Source organism: Phyllobates terribilis, unplaced genomic scaffold (assembly GCF_046119375.1).
Source record: "Phyllobates terribilis strain yellow unplaced genomic scaffold, ASM4611937v1 Scaffold_4__5_contigs__length_816908805, whole genome shotgun sequence".
NCBI lineage: Eukaryota > Metazoa > Chordata > Amphibia > Anura > Dendrobatidae > Phyllobates > Phyllobates terribilis.
The window spans coordinates 207,425,599-207,452,442 of NW_027362764.1; the positions used below are offsets into that span (position 1 = coordinate 207,425,599).

Genomic DNA, 26,844 nt, shown 5'->3' on the forward strand with positions numbered 1-26,844 from the left:
TTACGGGACGAGTTGACGTTTTATTGGTACCATTTTTGGGCACATAACATTTTTGGGAGACAGAAAAAATAAAACCCAGCAATTCAGGAATTTTTTATTTTTTATTTATTTATTTTTTTTTATGCCGTTCAGCATGTGGTAAAAGTGATCATGTGTAACGTCTGCCTGAGGCCACAGGCTCAAAAGGCTGCCTCAGACAGACATGGCACAAGGCATTCCACCTGGCAGCCTCCAGAGAAATCCCAATACGCTTTAACCCCTGTACAGGGTTCTGGTTTTGCAATAGGACACAGTGGGACAGAGCCTGTCGTCCAGAGCTTCTGGTTCTGATATTTCTATTACCAGCGCCACCCGCAGAGTGAATACGGTGGCGCCTGGCAACAGAAGCAGAAGCCGTAGGAGCAGGTTCTGATGCGAATGTGACATAAGGCAGCTTTATTCTTCAGGTCAGTATGATTACAGCAATACCACATTTATACAATTTTTTTTATGTTTTGGTGCTTTTACACAATAAAAACTTTAGAAAATAATTGTTTTTGCATCGCTGTATTCTGACAGCTATAACTTTTTATTTCTTTGCTGAAGGAACTGTATGGAGGCTTGTTTTTTAAGGGGCAAGATGACGTTTTAACCTATACCATTTTTATTTACATTTGACTTTTTGATTGTGTTTTATTGCACTTTATTGGCACTATGATGAAAAAGCATAGTTTTTTTTGCCACATTTGATTTTTATGCTGTTCACTGAAGGGGTTAAATGGTGTGACACTCTTATAGATTGGGTCGTTCTGGATGTGGCAATACCAAATGTGTACTTTTTTTTGTTTTGTTTATTTTTACATAAATATTTGTATTCATTGGTATAATATTTTTTTTCCGTTTCTTTATTTATTTATTTTTTATTTTTTTTTTTACTTAGTCCCTCTGTGGGGCTTTAACTTTTATTACTTTGATCGTTGGTATAATGCATTGCAATGCACCAGGACACCAATGGATTACGTCCATTAAGTTTACACTCACAGAACGCCTTTTAGACCATGCAGCTAGCATTGTCTAAACAGGACATCATAGCTGGTAGACCCGAAGATCATCATGACAACTTCGGGTTGCCATACCAATGATCAGGCCTTTGCAATGACGTTGCGGGGGAGGGGAACGGGTCGATCTGAAGGTAGAGGGAGCCCCTTCCCGCTCTCAGTTTTCCCCTCTCTCAGTTTTCTAAATGCTGCGACTGCTATTGATTGCAGCATTTAGGGGGGTAAATGGCCCAGGATTATGCAGGCACCTCTTCTGGCTATGACAGCCAGGGCTCGGCTTTCACTTAAACTGAGCTCCCGGCGGCGATCATGCGAACAATACCGCTGTGCCTGCATCGTCGTCATGACTTAAGTTTATGTAATTTTGCAGGAACCCCTTTCCGACCACGAGATAAAGTTATGTCAAATTTCGTGAAAAGGTTAAGGCCCCCATTTTAAGGCCCCATGGGACATAAGAACCAGGCGGTTGTAATTCAATTGCCCGGTTGTTTTGTTCGGTGGGGAGATAAGCCGCTGATAGATGATTCTGGCATTGGCCCTCTCAGAGAACACAGGAACGTTTTACCAAGCCAAGCTTTCCTTATTCTATGGGGGAAAAGTAAATAACTGGCAGCCAAACAATTGTTCAGCCAACAGTTGTATTATGTATGTGTAGCCAGTTTCTCACCCATAAAGAGGAGATAGAACTGATTAAGAATCCCCACCTACCAAAAGACTTTACTTAGTTCTGCAGGTAGAAACCACCTTCAACCTTGAGCACTTTTGAGAGAAAGTTTTAAGCTTAGCTTTTACGTAGAAGAGTCCTATTCTGTCCCAAATGGACAGCAAAAATATCACCAGACGTTACCTCCAGGCATACTCCATACCCAGAGACTCACAGTGACATGCCACACACAGGAATTGAATCAGGCCTGTGAGTCCTGTGGCTTGGCCAACTTGACTTGGCGAGTCCAACATGCAGGTAAGGCAAAACCCCCAACAGTGGGAGCAGATAACGTCTTGGTAGCCAAGAGAGGTTCGAAACCAACTGAGAGTCCGTTTCACAAAAAGCAAGAGAGATGTGAGGAAAGGAGGAGAAAGGCCAGTCAGCTAATCCAAAATGCCTGGTGAGTGCAGTAAGACTAAAAGAAAACCATTCCACCAGCCACAGGGCACTGATGATGAAAAAAACTATTGTGGAGGAAGGAGGCGCATATTTATCCTCCTTTTTTTTAATTTCTCTTAAGGTGTGAAGTCAACCTCATGTGGTGCTGTCATGGAGCACGATTTGAGAAAATGTAGAAATTGAGCCGATGCATATCAGTAGCATAAAATAATATTTCTTTAATTCACAAGGAAACACAAAAAAGAAGGAACACGTTGAAAATGAAAATATTGCACAAATTGGAATAAGCTGGAAAGTGTTGTTAATCAGCTTATTATGTGGTGAGAGAAGAAAATAATATATTAAATTACCACAATATTTTCCCAATATCTGCTTACAACTTTCTCGAATCCCTTCATTTATTATTTCCTGGGATTAAAAGCGCAATCATTACTTTTCCCTGTTGGGTTACATTGCAGTGTGTATTAATTTGTAAGTTGCAAGCAGAGCAATTAAAGTTTGTCTGGTGCTAGAACAACAGTCGCCATGGTAACCATTCACCTGATTTTCAGCAGAGTACAAAAAGCTGAAATCAACCACCATGTGCATCTTTGAAGGTGTTCCCCGGTCTCCGATGAAAATTCTGCTGTCACTATGAGGCTGCCAAGTCATGACAGTGTGCGATGCCCATACTATCATGATTTGCCTGTATTCCCCGTACAGGTGGGCATTCATGTGACTATATGTATGCGATTTGCATACTTCCGAGCACATGCCAACTAGTCTCATCCAACTTCTCTCATTAGAAGTAAATTGATGGAAGTGCAGGAGTCTAGTCTGCACATGACCACATGTATGCAAATAACTGTCATGATTTGACAGACTGTAGTCACAGAGTGACTGCGAACTTTTCTTCTGAGACCAGATAACCACTAGATAACTAGCACCAAACATACACAGGCAAATAAATTAAGGAACAGAAATAGGTTCTTTGAGGACACACATATGCACTACAAACCTCAAGATAAAGTCATTGTCCACTACTTAGACAACCCCTTCTTAAATACTAAACTCCTCAGTGAAAAATAACAGATACTCATCCACACCAGTGATGTTTCAGCGATGTTGACGCCAGGTCACTCAGGGCTCCTGTGACATTGTTATGCTGCATGAGTAAGCGGCCGCTAATGGGCTGCAGCCAAAACAGCAGTGACTAAAGGGCTGCAGTCAATCAGCAACCGCTAATGTGCTGCAGTTCTTATGCTTCATTTGGATGTCCAAGGTTTGTCCGAAGCGAGTCCATGGCTGCAGTGCCCATGTGGCACAGCGATTTCACATGAGCCCTCAGAGACCTGGTGCCAACATTGCTGGAACATTTTACACTAGGAAATATGGCATTTAAGAAGAGTTGGTCTGAGTAGTGGGCAAACCCCTTTAAATGTTTGACCCAATAAAGTATGAAGATTTTATATGGGTTTCTATAATGGACCAACATTCACTCCGTATGGTGCAACATGGTAACTGCCCAAGGCACCGTATTCTACTGTACGTAACATGACATGTGATGACTCAGGTCACCATTTTTAAACTTACATACTCTTTATGAATCCATCATAGAAAAAAACCCACAGCTGGCATGTGCTCAGCAGCAGGGGAGTGCAGAGACCGGCAGGGGACCTTGATGGTGAGCAGGACGTCCCTTTTTATTTTATGGAACTCTAAGCTTTTTCAGATTTTTTAAATGGTTGGACAAACTGAAATGCAAGCAGCTGCCTGTGTACAGGAGACTCTGAACTCCGATGCAGTGTTATGGAAGCAGCATGTGTAGAACTTTATCGCTGTGTTAGCTGTTCACTGAACAGTCAGATCATACACATAGGCGGTAAAATGTGACCTTCAGTGAGCAGATAAAACAGATATTTGTACACACTGCAAAGTAAATCTGTGCAGTTTCTGCTTTGCAAAGATCTTCCCTGTTATGAATAGGAACAGCAATGAAGGAGCAGCTTCGTCGCCATTAACCCCTTTCTCTACACACCTGAGCTCAGGGGAAAGAGTGGTGGGGGTAATTGCATTATCACTGGAAATATGATGTGGCCCTAAGGCTAGCAATGTGTTGGGGCACTGTGGCGCATATTGAGGTGAGGCATGGTGGTATAGTATCTGTAACGTAACATTTAATTCCAAAGGAAATGGATAGTGAAGAACTTTGTCTCTTCTTTTAAGTTTCAAATTATGCGTGCATCTTGGTTAATGGGGACTGCCAGACCTACATGGTAAAACATTGATTAGTCAAGCTACATTTTTTCAGCCTCAGCTACTTATTTCTATTAGGGTGCTTTCACATTGTGTTCGTGGGTCTCGTCAGGGAATACGTCTGAACCCCCCCACAAAATGGGGTTCAGACGTATGCGCCAATAGGGCTACAGACTGCAATGGTGACAGCAGAGCGAACGTGCACTCTGACGTGCACCATATTTCGTAATTTGCGCACCTAGAGGTGGCAGACACCCAGAAGCAGCCTACTACAACGGAGCGTCCGCCTTCCGTAGGCATACACTCTCAAAAATTATGCACATCAGAGCACACATTCACTCTGTCTGCATCATTACAGTCTATGGCATTGTCAGCGCATATGTCCGAACCATGTTTGGGGTGGGGGGGTTGAATGTATGATACAACGGGTCCCACAAACGCAATGTGAGAGCACCCTTACTGTCCATAGAATTGACTTGTAGGTTTGGTCTAACCTTCACTCTATGCATTATCTTTGATTGAAACCACTGTAAACCCACAGGATTAACAATGAAGAGATGTATCAATGGCAGATTCAGCTCTTTTTTGTAACAGTAGCAAGATCTCTGTATTGCTGAGATCACAATAGCTATGGTAAATACAAAGTCCCAACTTAAAAGGTATACTCAAGGTACTGAATTGTTTCAATTAGTTAGAAAGCATGAAAATAAGCAAGTTTGCAATTGAAGTGCTTCTTTTATCTGCTGTTATACTCATGCAATGAGGACTTTTCTCTTACATAGTTTACAACTGACTTCCATGGAACTCCTTCAATAGTACTTGCCCAGACTGTCCCCAAGAGTGTGCAGTAGTTAGATTCCAGGAGAGACGTTAACTCCTAATATCCTAGTCACCTCTCTCCATCCCATTTATTTATATACAGCAGTTATCTGCTCCCCTACCTCCCAGATCCTAACAAGCTGCTGTTAATAATCTTGCAAAATGAACAGCTGGCAGCATCGAGTTCTCCCATAGTAGTTCCAATCACGGCTCTTGGCTATCGCTATCCCATGTTGTGTACTTGTCCAAATGCCCAATTAACTCTATAAGTAAATACAGTGATTGCAGTGTACACGCCAAAACAAATCACTGATTGCTGAATGTGTTACAGAACTTGTGCTGAGCTTTATAGTTCTACTAATACTACAGCTCTGCTGCTCATAAGAACTGTCACTCAAGGAACGGAGAGCCCGCCTGGCCGGAAACCCGAAGTAAGACTACTGTAAGGCAATACAGCATAGCTCTAGTCTGCTCGAGAGACAATCTGAGTACCTCTTTATGTCCCACTTAGAAAATGTAAGAAAAAGTACCATAACTTTGAAATTGAGATTTCTAATAAATTCTTTATATATGTGGATGTTTAATGTGTATGGGGGCCTTTACTTCTTTGACGAATTTAAAGTCAGCCAAACCCATTGATTTTGGCAGGAAACATTGACCATCAAATCTGTATGGGGAGCTTGCTCACTTACCAACTGCTTTACTCTCCTATGACACATGATGTTAGAAGAAAAAAGGAATAGGAGTTTTGACTTTAAACACCCGATCCTTTTATCCCTGAAGAAGGAAAGCTGCCCGTAGTTTATGGCAGTAGCTTACTTCTCTTTCCCCATACAGAACATATGCGGTTTGCCCGAGTGTGCATATCTTTAGGAGGTTGGGAGTGGTAGATGTCAGCTGTAATGCCTTCTCAGTTTCCTATGACTTAATTTTAAAAGTACGAAACTACAACGATATGTACCTATGACATATGGCTACCTTAAAAGATTAATTTTAAAAAAGCCACCTAAAATATTGTTTTGCTCAGTAATTATGCCTAAACAATAATACTGCTTTAAATAATATCGACTAATGCTATACAAGAGACATCCCGGCACTCAGATAAGAAGAACTGCAGATTTTATAAGTTTTTTTCAGAGATCTCAAACCACAATTACAGCTAATATGTCATTAATTGTATTGAGGCTTCATAACAATTTCTCTCCAAGCCATAGTTTTGCTACTTCTGTTAGTGGATAATAAATAAAAGCAGTATTCTGTGTCTTAATATTCTGTTTTAATGTATTTTAATGGTAGATATATGTGGTAATATTATACTTCCTGAGCTATAGAGATATGGGTTATCAGTTGTCATTGTCCATAACAGTTGAAAATAAATCAGGTTAGTTGAATATACTTCCCATTTTCATTTGCCGTGGTTGACAATATTTCATATAAGAGTTTGTTAATTCTGTTACAAGGAAAAAAAAAATACTAAAATCGAATTACTCAGTTATAGTTGACGAAGTATATCGAACCAAGGCATTGAGACAATAAAGGAGAATCCTCTCTGCGTACCTTGGTAAGATCCATTCCAAGCTTGAGCTGAGAGATAAGGTGGAGGATTACACTGCGCTGATCATCCATGACGCCTAAATCTTTTTCCTCATTATCTTCTGTGTCTGTCAGCTCATCTTCTGCCTCCGGAGGACCAGCCTACAAAAATGAGGAAGAAAAACCAAATTGCTCCATTATAACTTTGAAAATTCAGGAATGTAGTATTTTTTTTTAATGTCTACTGCTTTTGTAATACACCAAAGTTTCAACCACGGATAAAAAAATAAAAAAAGTGTCCCAAAAGCACAAAAGAACTGACAACCACCAAGAAGATACATTGTTCAGGACTAATCCTAGAAATTATAATTTTTAATCATATTCAGAATTCAATAATCCATTGATTACAGTCCAAACATATGCAAGGACAAGTCATTTGGGAGAATCAGATATGACCAAGTCAACACAGCCATCAAATTGCAAAATAGATAAAACACATTGGGTGTTTATTAGGTATAATATTTATTTCATATTTATTAGGACTGAAACACCCAACGCAACAAAACGCATATACTAAATAGATACTTACAAAGGAGGAAGGTAATGTCCCTTGGAAACAACATTCACACAGGGCTTGGTCAAGGAGTAGGAACAACTAAGTTTGCTTTCTTAAAAACAGTTGTATTTGCAACCAGGATTTTCTCCATAGAGTTTACCGTATTTTTCAGACTGTAAGACACTTTTTTCCTCCAAAATTTTGGAGGAAAGTGGGGGGTGTGTCTTATAGTCCGGATATGCCTGCTGTGGCTGGGGTGGGGGCAAGCGACGGAGGAGAAGCGTGTCACAGGCAGGGTTGTGGAATCGGAGTCGTGGAGTCGGAGTCTATGTCCATTTTGGTGGCGTCGAAGTGGGAGTCGGTATAAAATGGACCGACTGACTCCTAAAATATATAATAAATTGGGTACAGTAGTACAATGCAGGATGTGCTGTAAATGTTTTCATAAGAATTTGGAAAGGTTAAGAAATGTCCTATAAATGTCTGTTCTATTCCTGATTGAAGGATTTAGGCTTTTAGTTGAGATGAATCTGTGCTGTACTTTAAGTACATGCTCAGAAGTGAAGCTTCTCCTACCAGTGCTGTGGAGTCGGAAGTCAGAGAAATTGAGGAGTTGGAGTAGGTGGTTTGGCTTACTGATTCCACAGCCCTGGTCACAGAGGCAGTAAGCCAGCTGCTGCAGATAACATTGTGCCAGCTGTTAAAGAAAATTAATACTCAATACTCTCCAAGCCCATGGGAGTGGAGAGTAGAGAATATTCTGGCAGCTGACCTCAACGTGTGAGGGTGCATGGCAGACACATCATGGGCTGCTTACACTGTGAAATCAGCTGCTGGCAGCAGAACAGAAAGCAGCCCTGGAGCAGAGGGAAGGAAGGCGAGTAGAATTGTTTATTTTGTTTTAGGTGTGCAAAGTGTTGGGGGCCATGCATACCAGGATGGGGATGAGCGGGCCATGCATATCAGGATGGAGATGAGGGGGCCATGCATACCAGGAAGGGGATGAGGGGGCCATGCATACCAGGATGGTGATGAGGGGGCCATGCATACCAGGATGGGGATGATGGGGCCATGCATACCCGGATGGGGATGAGGGGGGGCCATGTATACCAGGATGGGGATGAGGGGGGGCCATGCATACCAGGATGGGGATGAGGGGGCCATGTACACCAGGATGGGGATGAGGGGGCCATGTACACCAGGATGGGGATGAGGGGGCCATGTATACCAGGATGGGGATGAGGGGGCCATGTATACCAAGATGGAAATGAGGGGGTCATGCATACCAGGATCGAAATGAGGGAGTCATGCACACCAGGATGATATGGGCCATGCATACCTGGATTGGGGGCCATATATATATATATCAGGAGAGGTGGGGGACATATATACCAGGATGGGGGATATTAGTATAGAATTGGGGGACATTAGCCCTATAACAGTGTCAGCAGCAGACCCCCTCCCCAATAACAGTGCATCATGACCACATTTTTTGCGTCAATTTTTTTTATTTTCATCCTCTAAAACCTAGGTGCGTTTTATGGTCCGGTGAGTCTTATAGTCCGAAAAATAAGACATATATAGCAGCTACTTAGCTTAAAATAATAATAATAATAATAACTTCCTAATCTATATCTTTTGAGATATGTACTAGTTGTTGGAAAAAATATAGAAGGAACACAGGCAAAACATTTAGAAATGTACATAAACAAGCAGACAGCACAACTTTTATAGAGACGGAAAGATTCTTTTTCCACCTGTAACAGAGGTGAACACAGACTTTCTGTTCTTTCCTTATGGTTGGACAGAATAGTCAGCATACAGGAGAGATTATCTAATATATATAATTGTCTTATCCCATCTGTCTGTCTGTCCTTCTGTCCAGGAAATCCGGCCGCGGCCAATCAGCGATGCGGGAATTCAGAAAAAAGATGGCGGCCGTTAGCGGCTCATCTGCCGCACAGAGGTCAGCGGCGATGTAGCCGGGAGATGACCAGCGCCAGCCGGTCATCTCCCGGCTGCTCGCAGCAGAACTACCCCGACCGCCGGCGCCGCTGACCTCCATGCGGCTACCATCGGGAGATCAGCGGCTAGGACCGCTGATCTCCCGACGGCAAGTGTGAACGGAGGACCGGGGAGCGGCGCCGCCGATCGGGATGCTTCTGCTGCGAGCAGCAGCTCACCTCCCAGCTGCTCGCAGGCCACCGTCGGGAGATCAGCGGCGACGCGGCCGAGAGATGAGCGGTGCCAGCCGCTCATCTCCCGGCTGCTCGCATCACAAGTACCCCGATCGGTGGCCTCGCTCCCCGGTCCTCCCTTCACACTTGCCGTCGGGAGATCAGCGGCACTAGCCGCTGATCTCCCGATGGTAGCCGCATGTAAGTCAGCGGCGATGCAGCCGGGAGATGACCGGCGCTAGCCGTTTATCTCCCGGCTGCTCACACCGAAAGCACCCGCACATCAACGCCACTCCCCGTTCTCAGTAACACGGGTCGCTGATTGGCCGCAGCCGCCGGCCGCGATCAATAAGCGATATGGGCGGCAAATTTAAACGCCGTTCTGGTGATTGGTCGAGGCCGCTGCCCGCGACCAATCAGCGATTTGGGCGCCAAATTTAAACACGCTCTCCAGTACTCAGTAACACGGTTCGCTGATTGGTCGCGGCTGCTGGCCGTGACCAATCACTGATGTTGCTGCGAAATTTAAAACCCGCTTCTGTGATTGGTCGCGCCCAGCCGGCCGCGATCAATCGGCGACTGCCGCAGCACGTCCGCAAATTGGCGCCGGATTTTAAACACGCAGGCCACTGTCGGGAGATCAGCGTCGACGTAGCCGAGAGATGAGCAGTGCCAGCCGCTCATCTCTCGGCTGTTCGCAACACAAGTACCCCGACCGGCGGCCTCGCTCCCCGGTCCTCCCTTCACACTTGTCGTCGGGAGATCAGCGGCACTAGCCGCTGATCTCCCGACGGTAGCCGCATGGAAATCAGCGGCGATGCAGCCGGGAGATGACCGGCGCTAGCCGTTCATCTCCCGGCTGCTCACACCGGAAGTACCCGCACATCAACGCCACTCCCCATTCTCAGTAACACGGGTCGCTGATTGGCCGCAGCCGCCGGCCGCAACCAATCAGCGATATGGGCGGCAAATTTAAACACGGTCTCCGGCCAATTGGCGCCGGATTTCAAAGAAGTACGCCACCTTCCGGAGATAGCAGGGCTGACTTCGCCCATGTGGTCATGTGACTCACCAACTGCCCATAACGTACTGAACATGTTTTGTCAGTCACAGTGTGTGATGGACTTCTGTCACATTTACTGAACACGTTCTGCCAGTGACAGCGCGCTGAAGAGATACTTCTTGACGCTTCCTGTCTTCCAATGGGTCGTAATCGAAAATAAGCCACGGAGGATGACAGAAATGCAGCAGATGCAGCAAGAAAACGACAACGTCGAGAGCAACAGACACCACAACACACTGCCGCCAGACAAGCCCACGATGCGGAATCTCACAGACAACGTCGGGAACGGAAGACACCGCAACACACTGCCGCCAGACAAGTCCGGAATGTGGAATCTCACCAAAAACGGCGGGAACAGGAGACACCACAACACACTGCCGCCAGACAAGCCCAGGATGCGGAAGCTCACAGAAAACGTCGGGAACGGGAGACACCGCAACACACTGCCGCTAGACAGGAACGCGATGCGGATCCCATAGACAATGTCGGGTGAATGAATCTCCAGAATCCAGGACAAACAGAGAACAACACGATCGCCAAATTTATCAAAAATGAATGCTCTACCAACTAAGGCAAACCCAGCAGAATATTCAACAACTTGCACGTTACGTAACAGACAATGAAACTATAATTATTCAACACTACTGTGGAAATATGAATGTAGTTTGTTCTAAATGCGACTCTCTGAATTTCATTGAAGAAAAACCATCTGACAATCAGTTTACTCAATGCTGCCAAATAGGAAAAGTTATGCTACTGAGACATCACTACTCAGATCTGTTTGAGCAGTTGATGAAAGGAACGCATGAACACAGTAAAAATTTTATGGAAAATATCAGAAGTATCAACAGTTCTCATGCGTTTGCTTCATTTGGTGCCAACATTGCACCGCCCCCTGGATTCGGACCGCATTGTTTTAAAATTCATGGCCAGATCTACCACCGCACTGGAACACTTCACCCAGAAATAGGACAACCACCAAAATTTGCACAATTATACATCTTTGATCCAAATGAGGCTACAGAACAAAGGATGAACCTGAAAGAAAATGAAAAGTGTAATGCAGAACTGATGAACCTAATTGCTGTACATTTACAAACAATCAGCCCATTTGCTGCCGCATATTGCATGCTAAAAGACGTCAAAGCTGAGGAGGAACAGAGAGCTATACAAAATGGGACGGAAATGCCTTCTATTATCATGGCCATTAAACAAGAACGTCAACAAGATCCCCGATGTTACAACAAACCACGTGTAAGTGAGGTCGCAGTTGTTTTTCAAAATGATGATGGAGAGCCTCCTTTTCAAAGGGATATATTAGTCCATCTTAAGCCAGACCAAACCAACCCTTTCGTTCCTAAAACACAATGAATTAGCATTTTGCACAGCAACCTTGATGCTCTTCTGTATCCGCTGTTCTTTCCAAGCGGTGATCAAGTGTGGCATGAAAACCTACACCAGCAAGGAACTTCAAGAAGAATTACACAACTCCAGTACTACAGTTTTCTTCTGTCTGTCCGAAATTACTTCAATCCTATTTTAAGCGGTGGGAAACTGAAACAGTACTTAGTCGACGCATACGTTAAAATTGAAGCTAATCGGCTCAATTTCATATGAATGAACCAAAAACAACTTAAAGTTGAAGACTACTGCGTTCTTCAAGAACATTTACAAAAACAATCCATTCAAAAAGGGATTCCAATTGGAAAAACAGTAATTCTCCCGTCGTCGTTTGAAGGTAGCCCTCGCAACATGCAACAGCGTTATCAAGATGCAATGGCAATAGTAACAAAGTATGGAAGACCTGACATTTTTTTAACAATGACCTGTAATCCTAAATGGCCGGAAATTACCGAAAATCTACAACTCTGGCAGCAAGTTGAACACAGGCCGGACTTAGTTGCATGTGTATTTCGACTAAAACTCAGCAGCCTTTTTAAAGACATCAAAAATGGGCTTTTTGGAACTGTCGTAGCAATGGTACACGTCATAGAGTTACAGAAGAGAGGTCTTCCACATGCGCATATATTAATTATCTTAGATGCGGATTCCAAGTTTCGCACGGAGGATGAAACTGACAGCATAGTGTTGGCTGAAATTCCTAACCAAGCAAAGTATCCTGAATTGTATAATATTGTAATCTGTAATATGGTTCATGGCCCATGCGGTGTAGCATATCCAAAAAGTCCATGCATGCAAAACGGAAAGTGTACAAAAGGGTTTCCAAAGCAGTTGAAACAGCACACTGTTAAAGATTTGGATGGCTACCCATCCTACCGGCGACAACTCATTGATAACATTGTACACAAAAAAAATTTATAAATAACTCATGGATAGTTCCATACAACCCGTACTTATTAAAACGCTACAACTGTCACATCAACGTTGAAATATGCGCTTCAATAAAAAGTGTAAAATATCTTTTCAAGTACATCTACAAGGGGCATGACAAAGCTAACATCGAAATACAACAGAAAACAGTCAATCACAATGAATCATCACGTTTTGTAGACTCAAGATATGTGAGTGCTCCAGAAGCTGCTTGGAGGATATTTGCGTTTCCAATGCATTCACAGTCCCATGCCATTATACGTTTAGCTATTCAATTACCAAATCAACAGCAGCTTTATTTCTTTGAAAATGCTCAAGTCGAAGATGTCTCAAAAACTTTAAGCACGACGTCAACATTAATGGAATGGTTTTTGCTGAACCAACGTGACGAAAACGCAAGGCAGTATTTGTATCGAGAGATTCCAGAGCATTACTCTTGGAATAAAACTTGGAATCCAAGACAACGAGGACTTAGCAGAATAATTGGACACATGTATACTGTTAGTGTCAAGGATCAAGAAAGATATTGCCTTTGGCTGTTACTACTGCATGTCAAAGGAGCTAGAAGTTACGACGATTTGAAAACAGTTAACGGAGTATTGAACGATACATTTAAAGCTGCAGCTTTGGCTTTAGGACTTCTATTTGATGATACTGTGTGGACACTTACTTTAGAAGACGCAGTTACCCTACATATGCCTAAGAAACTTCGCTAATTGTTTGCCTACATTTGTGTCTTTGGACCGCCTACAAATCCCGCTCAACTTTGGACAAATTTCAAAGAACATATAATTGAGGATTACTGCTTATGTTTTCACAACAGAAGTGGAAATTGTCTACATTGCGAATCTTATGCCATGCAAGATGTCCAAAATGTTCTACTACTGCATGGAAAAACGTTTTGACTTTAATTTGCCACAGCCTGCAAGTCAAGTTCCACAAATTCAAGAGTATGACGAAGCTTATGAATTATTGTTGGCAACAGAGAAGAAAAACTCCATAAATGAACAACAACGGATTGCATATGACAGTATTGTGAGCGCTGTAGAAAACCAAGCAGATCCAACGCCAAAATGTTTATTTATTGACGGTCCTGGAGGCAGCGGTAAAACATACCTCTATGAAGTTTTAATGCATCACGTTAGAGGGTTGGGAAAAGTCGTATTGCCATCGGCTACAACAGGTATTGCAGCAAACCTTTTACGAGGAGATCGCACTATGCATTCACTCTTTGGGATACCAGTTCCAGTCAATGAAATCTCCGTTTCCAGAATCAAACAAGACACATTTGCAGGAAGACAGTTAAACAGTGCAAATCTTTTGATACTTGATGAGTACACCATGGCTCCCAAATATGCTTTGAGCTTAATTGACAGACTTCTGCATGAAGTTATGACTACAAATGTTGCTCCAAAAAATGAAATTCCTTTTGGAGGTAAAGTTTTTGTCATTGGCGGAGATTTTAGGCAATGACTTCCAGTTATACCAAATGGAACAAGAACAAATATTATCGAGTCCACCTTAAAAATGTCTGACCTTTGGAAAGAGTTTAATAAACTCCAACTAATTAACAACATGCGATCTTCTGACCCAGAGTACAGCAACTGGCTTCTTAAACTTGGTAATGGTGAACTTAGCAATGAATATAACCTTGGAGAAGACATTATTGAAATACCAGAAGACATGTTGTGCACTGACTGCATCGTAACTGATGTTTTTGGACAACGTGTTGACATTGATGTGAACAACCAAAGCAGTGTTGAGAGGGCCTCTTCCTATGCAATTCTCTGTCCCAAGAACGATGACGTGGTTCTGCTAAATTCCCATGTGATGGACAGAATGCCTGGAGAGTATAAATTGTACAAAAGTGATGATTCGGTGGATGTAGACAATGAAGATGAACGAGAGCATTATCCAGTTCAATTTTTAAATATTGTTACGCCATCAGGAATGCCATCCCACAGACTACAACTTAAAGTTGGAGCAATCGTCATGTTGCTGCGGAATCTAAATACAAGAAATGGTCTATGTAATGGAACTCGCCTTATTGTTACTGGACTCCTTTCCCACATAATTCAATCAAAAGTGATCACTGGATCAGCGAAAGGAGAAGAAGTGTTCATTCCACGCATTGATTTATGTCCTTCGGACACCGGTCTTCCATTTAGGCTTCGGCGTCGACAGTTTCCAATAAAACCAGCATTTGCCATGACAATAAACAAGTCACAAGGTCAAACTCTACACCGTGTTGGCATATATTTACCGGAGCCCGTTTTTGGTCATGGACAACTCTATGTTGCATTTTCAAGAGTCAAAATAAGATCCAACGTCAAGGTGCAAGTTTCAGATACCCATTTACAAGGAAAGTTGCTTAGAGATAGTGCAAAAGTATTCACCAAAAATGTAGTGTGCAAAAATATTTTGGGTTGATATTGTTAAGAAATATATTATAGGGTCATACTTCTTTTGTCCGATGATTTATTTAAAAATATAGTTAGATATTAATGGAATAGTTTATATATTTGGATCATCTGTTTAATAATTTTGTTCAGTTGTATTTTCTTCTATAAGCAATAATATGTAATAATAAAGTATTATTTTACCCACAAAATCCTCTGTATTCATTGTATTATTCTTAAATCTTCATAGCGGCATGTGCAGCATCTGCTACTAAAGTGAATGCAGATTTGTGCTTCTCCATGCACTTAGTCCCGATGTAGAAAGGAGCGAATCTACAGACAGCAGTAACTCAAAGCAGTATCTGACAGCGCGTGCTGTGCCTCCGATCCTGCCAGGAGCTGCTGAAAACAGGACAGACCAAAGGGGTCTCCTGTTTCGCATTCCACGGTGAGTGATGGGCTGTGGGCGGGGTTATCCCCCATCCCGTCACACCCGACATTCACCGCACGAGCATTCATTGACATAGCACGCGGTGGATGGTGGGTGTGACACGATGGGGGATAAGCCCGCCCACAGCCTGTCATTCACCATGGTACGCGGAACATCAGCCGGGGGAATTACGTGCTGGCTGTGCGTGGTCAGCGATGTTGTCACAAGCAGTATTGACAACATGACGTAATTAGAAAATTCATTAGGGGCCCCGGGGGCATACATTGGGCGGTTAATTTAAAGTAGTGCACAACCCATTTAAACACTGCTTCGCTGCTTAGTCACGCCCGGTCTTCCCCCTAGGAATCATTGACTTAAACATTTAAAATATGAAAAAAGTTTTTCTCTAATAAAGCAGTTCAGCCAAAGCTGAACTATCCGAAAAGATCCTTAGTCTTTGATGCAATTTTGAACATAAAAGAGCTTCTGCGTAACAAGAAAAATATTATTTTAGATTCTAATCACAGGGATGGAATATTACTAGGATGAATGGTGCAGGCTGCAGTTCCCTCCGCAGACAAAGAACACGGACGTGCAAAGAAAAACAGAAAAGCGGGCACTGCGCTGAATTATATAGCGGAAAATTCCAAATCTCTTAAGTCAATGGAGATCATTAAGCACAGTGGGTTATAGTTCTCACTTATAATGGAAACCATAACAAGGATGTAAACCCAAGCTTTATTTGTAAAGAAATCAGGAGTTCATAAAAAACTGACTAATATGGTTACATCAATTGTTTCTCGAAATGCATAACTGTGAAATATCATGCACAATGCCAATTTTTACTCTTCATTTCTGATCAATGTGTAGCCATTTACACTAGCACTAAATACAAATCAAAAGACATTGTTTTTCTCATAATTGTCCCCTATTCCTATTTTGCTGAGTGCGCTACATCTCCCCAGATTGTCTAGTCGGATGCCTAACTCAAAGCAAATTTTCTACAATTATAACTTTTCGGTAGGTTGCATTTTACCCTGAACTCTTCAAGATACCAATTACAATGTCCTCCACTTCATCAAGGAAGATTTTCTGTTTCTATATAATGTACAATAAGCGTTGTTCTCCAAATATTCAGCAAACTTCACAGAAAAAAAAAGGAGACGCTTTAAGAAATACTGTAGATAGAAAATCCCAAATGTCTGTGAACACTGAAAGAAGCCAAAGTACAATAGATATGCAGATAATAGTGTGTATATATACACACACAGTACAGACCAAAAGTTTGGACACACCTTCTCATTTAAAGATTTTTCCGTATTTTCATGACTATGAAAATTGTACATTCACACTGAAGGCATCAAAACTATGAATTAACACATGTGGAATTATATACTTAACAAAAAAGTGTGAAACAACTGAATATACAGAAAAATATTTACATGAGAAGGTGTGTCCAAACTTTTGGTCTGTACTGTATATATATATATATATATATATATATATATATATATACACATATACATACACACATATATATGGCGCCCCTGCGGGTTCAGTTGCCACAGAGGTACTGCATCTCACCCGGGGGTGTGGTATCCCACTCTCAGGTAAGGATGGAGTACTGCCCGGGACCCACACACTTGCATCCATTACACTCCACTTCAGAGGGAAGGGCGAGATTGCTCTTAAGGGAGAGCACAGTCCCTGGTCCCTAGCTGGAGGGTGGAACCATGTAGTGGGTGCGGGTGGAGAAAGAAGTACAGGGGAGCACTTCAGCAGTAGTATAAAAAGGGGAGACATCTTGGCAGTGGTCAGAACAGTGAGGAGAGAGTGCATGGAGCAGGAGCTCTGTAGGAGCTCTGCTCAGGAGGAGCGGGCCTGAGTTGAGAGGCCCAGGAGGAAAGGCTGAAAAGGAAGTGAGCAGAGGAAGGCTCCAGGAGTGAGGGGATCCTAGGGGCACGGGAAGTGCGGATGCCACCCGTGCGCCATAATCTACCAGGACGTGGAGGGATCAGGCCGCAGAGGCGACCGGCCCCTAAACTAGTGGAGAACTACAAGGCTCAGCTAGAAACCGGAGGCTGCTGTACTTGCAAGGTGCAGCTGCCAACCACCACAATTACATCGCCGAAAAGGTAGCCACAGAGGGTCCAGGGGACTGCAGGTCGCCCGACAAGATCCGAGGCTACCGGCTTGGGACACTGATTGTGAGAGCCAGCGAAGGAAGACGACCGAGGAAGGTACATAGAACGGGGTCCCGTTTAAGTACTCCTGAGTTACTTGAGAGATTGCTGAACCCCTTCCTTGGTGAACGCAGGACGACGTGGGAGGTTACCCTGGTACTGGTAACCTGGAGTTCAACAACTGTGAGTAAACCTTGAAGACTGCACCCCACTGTGTCCTGGAATTATTATCTGCAACATCTACCTCATCATTAATCACCACTGCACCACCCTGGAGCATAGCTCTACTTGTGGAGAGCTGTCCCAACTCTGCTGCGTTACCATCAGCTCCAGAGGATCTGCACCGCAGCGGCAGCTCCATATAGCCGCATACCACAGGTGGCGTCATGAACATTAAACTATGAAAACTATAATTCCCTTTTATTGACCACCCTGGGTCACGGACCAGGTCACTGCCACTGTGACATCCCCTGCACCGACCGGCCTGGCACCGAGTACCCAACAACCCAGGCGGCGCGTCATACTTGGCGTCACGAACAGGATTCGAAGCCCGGTATAAATGGGTCCTGTGTGCCACAAAGACTGTGTATAACTGTATAAACTGCAGCCATTACTGTAGCACATGCGGAGTTAATGATATGTGGGGTGCCCCATCGTGGGCGGAGCCTCGGAAAAGGCGCCAAAATAGGCCCCTCCTACTTGCATAGACTGTACCAGAGTTGTCTGTCACTCAGACTGAAAGGTGCCAGCCTTCCCCTTTGCATCAGACTGAGGGGGGAGATTGTCGCCTCCCCCTGCAGAGGGCTGTGTGATCTCATGCATCTAGCTGCTGCAGCTTTGTGCTGTGTGATACCATCCATCCAGCTGCTGCAGCTCTGTGCTGTGTGATCCCATCCATCCCAGCTGCTGCAGCTCTGTGAATACAATACAAGTGTGAGAAGCTGTGCAGCGAGAGTGCGGCTGTACATTGACTAGCAGAGCAGTCTCGGTGACCGGCTGTGCAAGAAGCGACGACATAAGCATCTGGAGCGGTGAGTCCTACCCCGGCAAGGGTGAACTAGGGGGGAAGAAAGATGTCCACCTTAGGAGAAGCTCCCACAGCGGGTGCTGCCGCAGCCCTCATGATGCCACTGTCTATGCCATACATCCCAGGTGCGGCCTGGTTACCACAATACTCAGGAGAGAGGGGGTAGTATGCATTTGATGTGCAGAAGGCGAGCGCGGAGAACATGCCCCTGACTTCTGGTGTAGTTGACCCTGGCCGTCCACAGGCAGCTTTTGCTCTGGCTGCAGCTAAGTACACTGCAGACAGGGTCACCTACACCCGTCACCATGGAGGACGGGGGTGGTACGCCCTACACGTCGATCGAGTGTCGGAGGAGGAAACTGTACCCCTGCCGTCCGAAGCTGATGACCCAGCTGGGCCAGCCTAGAGCGGACAGGTGTTTCCCAGGAGGGAGCAGCACTATTGAATCCCTTTGTGAAAACTGTACTGTATATAGTTACCCGTAGGGGTAAAGCAGGAATGCTGCATGTTTGAAAAGTTTTGTTTATTTGCCTAGTGTACCCGGTAAGGGTATAAAAACTGACAGGCTGAGGACTATGAACAGCCAAAAACTTTAAACTGTAAATAGTTTGCACTTCTTAAGGTGCTTCTTATTGGTTTTATACAGACCACAGAACAAAAACCCGTTTGGCGTGGCCAAAGACGTGGTCCAACAAGTGGATCAACTATGCCCTGCAGCCACGCCCAGGACCTACATTGAGGGTTTTCGGAGGGGTCCCTCAAAATTGCACTTTCATCAGTGAGATGGACACCCGGTTATGGATCTCACTGTATTGAGCTGAAAATTGTTTTATATGAAAAATGTTTTATTGATGCGAAGAGAATTTAATTGGAAAAAGTTTTATGTCTTGATAAAAAAACCTGTACTGTTTAAGAAAATGTGCCTCCCATAAAGGGAAGAGAAGTTATGATGTTATTTTAAGTGAATGCATTCTAAAATTTTGTATGTCTAAAGTACCTTGTTTTTACTCTGTTCCAGCCCGCGGATGTGCTGTGTTTTACCAGGGGGGTATGTGGCGCCCCTGCGGGTTCAGTCGCCACATAGGTACTGCATCTCACCCAGAGGTGTGGTATCCCACTCTCAGGTAAGGATGGAGTACTGCCCGGGACCCACACACTTGCATCCATTACACTCCACTTCAGAGGGAAGGGCGAGATTGCTCCTAAGGGAGAGCACAGTCCCTGGTCCCTAGCTGGAGGGTGGAACCATGTAGTGTGTGTGGCTGGAGGAAGAAGTACAGGGGAGCACTTTAGCAGTAGAATGAAAAGGGGAGACAACTTGGCAGTGGTCAGAACAGTGAGAAGAGAGTGTGTGGAGCAGGAGCTCTGAAAGAGCTCTGCTCTGGAGGAGGGGGCCTGAGTTGAGAGGCCCAGGAGGAAAGGCTGAAGAGGAAGGGAGCAGCGGAAGGCTCCTGCAGTGAGGGGATCCTAGAGGCATGGGAAGTGCGGATGCCACCCGTGCGCCATAATCTACCAGGACGTGGAGGGATCAGGCCGCAGAGGGGACCGGCCCCTAAACTAGTGGAGAACTACAAGGCTTAGCTAGAAAGCGGAGGCTGCTGTATTTGCAAGGTGCAGCTGCCAACCACCACAATTACATCACCGAAAAGGTAGCCACAGAGGGTCCAGTGGACTGCAGGTCGCCCGACAAGATCTGAGGCTACCGGCTTGGGACACTGATTGTGAGGTGCAGGGCAGGAGGGTGAGAACCAGCGCAGGAAGAAGACTCCTGAATTACTTAAGAGATTGGTGAACCCCTTCCTTGGTGAATGCAGGACGACGTGGGAGGTTACCCTGGTACGGGTAACCTGGAGTTCAACAACTGTGAGTAAACCTTGAAGACTGCACCCCACTGTGTCCTGGAATTATTATCTGCGCCATCCCCTGCACTACACTACACAGCAACATCTAGCTCATCATTAATCATCACTGCACCGCCCTGGAGCTTAGCTCTACCTCTGGAGAGCTGTCACAACTCTGCTGCGTCACCATCAGCTCCAGATGATCTGCACCGCAGCGGCGGCTCCATATAGCCGCATACCACAGGTGGCGTTACGAATATTAAACCATGAAAACTATAACTCCCTTTTATTGACCGCCCTGGGTCACGGACCTGGTCACTGCCACTGTGACATCCCCTGCACCGACTGGCCCGGCACCGAGTACCCCACAGCCCAGGGGGCGAGTAATACTTATATATATGTATATGTAAATATGTCTTATATTCTAGGTTCTTCAAAGTAGCCACCTTTTGCTTTGATGACTGCTTTGCACACTCTTGGCATTCTCTTAATGAGCTTCAAGAGGTAGTCACCGGAAATGGTTTTCACTTCACAGGTGTGCCCTGTCAGGTTTAACAAGTGGGATTTCTTGCCTTATAAAAGGGGTTGGGACCATCTTATAAATGGGGTTGGGACCATCAGTTGTGTTGTGCAGAAGTCCGGTGGATACACAGCTGATAGTTCTACTGAAGAGACTGTTAGAATTTGTATTATGGCAAGAAAAAAGCAGCTAACCCCAAACCATCTCGATTGGGTTCAGGTCTGGTGACTGTGGAGGCCAGGTCATCTGGCGTAGCACCCCATCACTCTCCTTTTTGGTAAAATAGTCCTTACACAGCCTGGAGGTGTGTTTGGGGTCATTGTCCTGTTGAAAAATGAATGATGGTCCAACTAAACGCAAGCCAGATGGAATAGCATGCCGCTGTAAGATGCTGTGGTAGCCATGCTGTTTCAGTATGCCTTCAATTTTGAATAAATCCCCAACAGTGTCACCAGCAAAGCACCCCCACACCATCACACCTCCTACTCCATGCTTCACGGTGGGAACCAGGCATGTTGAGTCCATTCGTTCACCTTTTCTGCGTCACACAAAGACACGGTGGTTGGAACCAAATATCTCAAATTTGGACTCATCAGACCAAAGCACAGATTTCCACTGGTCTAATGTCCATTTCTTGAGTTCTGTAGCCCAAACAAGTCTCTTCTGCTTGATGGCTGTCCTTAGCAGTGGTTTCCTAGCAGCTATTTTACCATGAAGGCCTGCTGCACAAAGTCGCCTCTTAACAGTTGTTGTAGAGATGTGTCTGCTGCTAGAACTCTGTGTGGCATTGACCTGGTCTCTAATTTGAGCTGCTGTTAACCTGCGATTTCTGAGGCTGGTGACTCGGATAAACTTATCCTCAGAAGCAGAGGTGACTCTTGGTCTTTCTTTCCTGGGGCGGTCATCATTTGAGCCAGTTTCTTTGTAGCGCTTGATGGTTTTTGCAACTGCACTTGGGGACACTTTCAAAGTCTGCCCAATTTTTCGGACTGACTGACCTTCATTTCTTAAAGTAATGATGGCCACTCGTTTTTCTTTACTTAGCTGCTTTTTTCTTGTCATAATACAAATTCTAACAGTCTATTCAGTAGGACTATCAGCTGTGTATCCACCTGACTTCTGCACAACACAACTGATGGTCCCAACCCCATTTATAAGGCAAGAAATCCCACTTATTAAACCTGACAGGGCACACCTGTGAAGTGAAAACCATTTCCGGTGACTACCTCTTGAAGCTCATCAAGAGAATGCCAAGAGTGTGAAAAGCAGTCATCAAAGCAAAAGGTGGCTACTTTGAAAAACCTAGAATATAAGACATATTTTCAGTCGTTTCACACTTTTTTGTTAAGTATATAATTCCACATGTGTTAATTTATAGTTTTGATGCCTTCAGTGTGAATGTACAATTTTCATAGTCATGAAAATACATAAAAATCTTTAAATGAGAAGGTGTGTCCAAACTTTTGGTCTGTACTGTATATATATATATATATACACATATACACATACACACACAGGTGCATCTCACTTAAATTAGAAAATCATCAAAAAGTTAATTTTTTTCAGTTCTTCGATACAAAGAGTGAAACTCATATATTATATAGATTCATTACAAACAGAGTGATCTATTTCAAGTGTTTATTTCTGATTAAGTCATTATCTCAGTAAATTAGAATAATTAACAAAAAAACACCCTGCAAAGGCTTTCTAAGCATTTAAAAAGATCCCTTATTCTGTTTCAGTAGGCTCCACAATCATGGGGAAGACTGCTGACGTGACAGATGTCCAGAAGGCACTCATTGACACACTCCACAAGGTGGGTAAGCCACAAAAGTTTGTTGCTAAGCTGACTGTTCACAGAGTGATGTATCCAAGCATATTAAAGAAAAGTTGAGGGGAAGGAAAAAGTGTGGTAGAATCAGGTGCAGAAGCAACTGGGATAACCGCAGCTTTGAAAAGGATTGCTAAGAAAACGCCATTCAAAAATTTGGGGGACAATTCAGAAGGAGTGGACTGCTGCTGTAGTCATTGCTTCAAGAGCCACCACACACAGACATATCCAGGACATGGGCTTCAAGTGTCATATTCAGTGTGTTATGCCACTCATGACCAATAAACAACGCCAGAAACGTCTTACCTAGGCCAAGGAGAAAAAGACCTGGACTGTTGCTCAGTGGTGCAATGTGTTGTTTTCAGATGAAAGTAAATTTTGCATTTCATTAGGAAATCAAGTTCCTAGAGACTGGAGGAAGAGTGAAGAGGCACACAATCCAACGTGCTTGAGGTTACAGCCAGTGAAAACACAAAAGTCATTATCTCAGTAAATTAGAATACTTTGTAACACCACCTTAAAAAATGTTTTAGAATCCGAAATGTTGGCCTACAAAAATGTATATTCAGTAAATGCACTCAATACTTGGTCGGGGCTCCTTTTGCATCAATTACTGCATCAATGCGGCGTGGCACGGAGGCGATCAGCCTGTGGCACTGCTGAGGTGTTATGGAAGCCCAGGTTGCTTTGATAGCAGCCTTCAGCTCGTCTGCATTGTTGGGTCTGGTGTCTCTCATCTTCCTCTTGACAATACTCCATAGATTCTCTATGGGGTTAAGGTCAGGCGAGTTTGCTGGCCAATCAAGCACAGTGATACTTTTGTTTTTAAACCAGGTATTGGTACTTTTGGCAGTGTGGACAGGTGTTAAATCCTGCTGGAGAATGAAATTTCCATCTCCAAAAAGCTTGTCGGCAGAGGGAAGCATGAAGTGCTCTAAAATTTCCTGGTAGACGGCAGCGCTGACTTTGGTCTTGATAAAACACAGTGGACCTACACCAGCAGATGACATGGCTCCCCAAACCATCACTGATTGTGGAAACTTCACAATAGACCTCAAGAAGCTTGGATTGTGTGCCTCTCCACTCTTCCCCCACTTACCACACTTAAAGGAATACACGTACCATTAATACCCAGCAGCTTATAGGCAATCTCCACACATCTTTAGCCCCCATCTCCTCCCTCTCCTGTCCAGACTTAGCATTGTCACACTACAATAATACACTGAAGAGTGCCCTAGATGAAGCAGCACCTTCTACACGCAGAAAGACCCGACACAGACAACGGCAGCCCTGGCACACAGTGCAAACATGCTTTCTTCAGCGTTGCTCAAGGTGTGCTGAGCGGCAGTGAAGAAAATCTCTTTTAGCAGAGGACTTCATCCACTATAAATAAATGCTCAAAACCTATAACTCTGCTCTTCATCTGGCCAAACAATCCTACTTCACCACCCTCATCACTTCACTGCCCAACAATCCAAAATGACTTTTTGAAACCTTAAACTCCCTCCTGAGCCCTAAAGCACAGACCCCCACCACCAACCTCAGCGGGGAGGATCTGGCCACTTATTTCCTAGAAAAAATCAACCACATACATCAGGACATCTCAGCCCAATCTCCTCAGTGCCTGGATCCCCTTCCCTGCCGTACTTCAAGCTCACTAGCCATCTTTGAGCCTGTTACAGAAGAAGAAGTTGCCCAGCTCCTCGCTTCTTCTCGACCTACAACTTGCAACAGTGACCCCATTCCTTCACATCTCCTGCAGTCTCTCTCACCAGTGGTCACGACTCACCTGACTAAAATATTTAACCTCTCGCTTTCTTCAGGTATCTTTCCCTCCTCATTTAAACATGCCATTATAACCCCTCTACTTAAAAAGCCATCCCTGGACCAGAACTGCACTGCTAACTACAGACCTGTCTCTAACCTTTCATCTCTAAATTCCTGGAATGCTTGGTCCACTCCCGTCTAATCTGCTATCTCTCAGATAATTCTCTCCTCGACCCTCTACAATCTGGTTTCCGCTCCTTACACTCCACTGAAACTGCCCTCACTAAAGTCTCTAATGATCTACTAACAGCCAAATCCAAAGGTCACTGCTCCCTGCTGATTGTCCTGGATCTCTCCGCCAAATTTGACACTGTGGATCACCAGCTCCTCCTCACTATGCTCCGCTCTATAGGCCTCCAGGAAACCATTCTCTCCTGGTTCTCCTCCTACCTCTCTGACCGCTCTTTCACTGTTTCTTTTGCCGGCTCCTCTTCCCCTCCTCGTCCCCTTGCTATCGGAGTTCCGCAGGGCTCAGTCCTAGGCCCCCTCCTCTTCTCTCTATATAGTTACATAGTTACATAGTTTGTAAAGCCGAATAAAGACTTGCGTCCATCAAGTTCGACCTGTTAGTTCTGTAATTGCTACAGTTGATCCAGAGGAGGGCAAAAACCCCAAATGATTTAGCCAATCTTCACCTGAGGAAAAATTCCCTCCTGACTCTGAAACCAGCAGTCAGAATAAATCCCTGTATCAACTTTCTATTTTATTCTATTTTTAAGTATATGCTGAAATCTGCCTGGTATCTAGAAATGCATCCAGTCCCCGCTTGAACTGGTTTTAGTGAATCCGACATTACCGTCTCCTCACTCAGTGAATTCCATATTCTCACTGCTCTTACCGTAAAGAACCCCTTCCTATGCTGGTGCTGAAACCTTTTCTCTTCCAGTCTTAGTGAATGCCCTCTTGTTACCGTAATATCCCTCTTTTTGAACAAATCTCTATACTGTCCCCTAACATATTTGTACACATTTATTATGTCCCCCCTCAACCTTCTCTTTTCCAGGCTGAATAGTCCTAGTTTTGCCAACCTCTCTGGGTATTGCAGTCCCTCCATTCCCTTTATTAATTTTGTTGCCCTCCTTTGTACCTTTTCAAGCTCATTTATATCCTTTCTATATATTGGGGCCCATAACTGAGCACAGTATTCCAAGTGTGGTCTGACCAGTGCTTTGCACAGTGGAAGAACAATGTTCTCATCCTTTGCAGCTATACCTCTTCTGATACATCCCATTACCCTGTTTGCCCTTACAGCAGCGGCCTGACTTTGGGCACTCCAATTTAAGTTGCTATCAATCAAGATGCCCAAGTCCTTCTCCATCTCTGAATTCCCCAATGATTTCCCATTCAGTGAGTACTGGTGACTTCCATTTTTCCTTCCCATATGTATGACCTTACATTTCTCCTCATTAAACCTCATTTGCCATTTAATGCTCCACCTACCCAGCTTATCCAAATCCCTCTGTAGGTCTGCACTATCCTCTTTTGTATTAATTGTTTTACATAACTTTGTGTCATCTGGAAATATTGATATTTTACTATTTAACCCGTTGACTATGTCGTTAATAAAGATATTAAATAACAATGGGCCTAGTACAGACCCCTGTGGTACCCCACTAGTGACGCTTACCCAATCTGAGTATATTCCATTTATAACCAGCCTCTGCCTTCTATCCTTTAGCCAGTTAGCTACCCACTTGCAAACATTTTCCCCCAGCCCCATCATTCTCATTTTGTATACCAACCTATTATGTGGCACGCTATTGAACGCTTTTGAGAAGTCGAGATACACGACATCCACTGGTTCCCCCTGATCTAATCGAGAGCTAACCTCCTCGTAGAAGTCAATCAGGTTTGTTTGGCAGGAGCGATTCCTCATGAATCCATGTTGGTTCGGGGTTAATAGATTATTAGCATCAAGATGCTCCGTAAT

General features: G+C 44.2%; 1 protein-coding gene across 2 annotated transcripts in view; it reads right to left on the reverse strand.

Moving 5' to 3' along the window:
* Positions 1-26,844, reverse strand: part of OSBPL10 (oxysterol binding protein like 10) — a 632,317-nt gene that overhangs the window by 128,915 nt on the left and 476,558 nt on the right. For both annotated transcript variants that reach the window (XM_073678034.1, XM_073678033.1), the window contains one exon: positions 6,754-6,891. In XM_073678034.1, the coding sequence (XP_073534135.1) occupies positions 6,754-6,891 (138 nt within the window). The remainder of the gene's footprint in view (positions 1-6,753; positions 6,892-26,844) is intronic.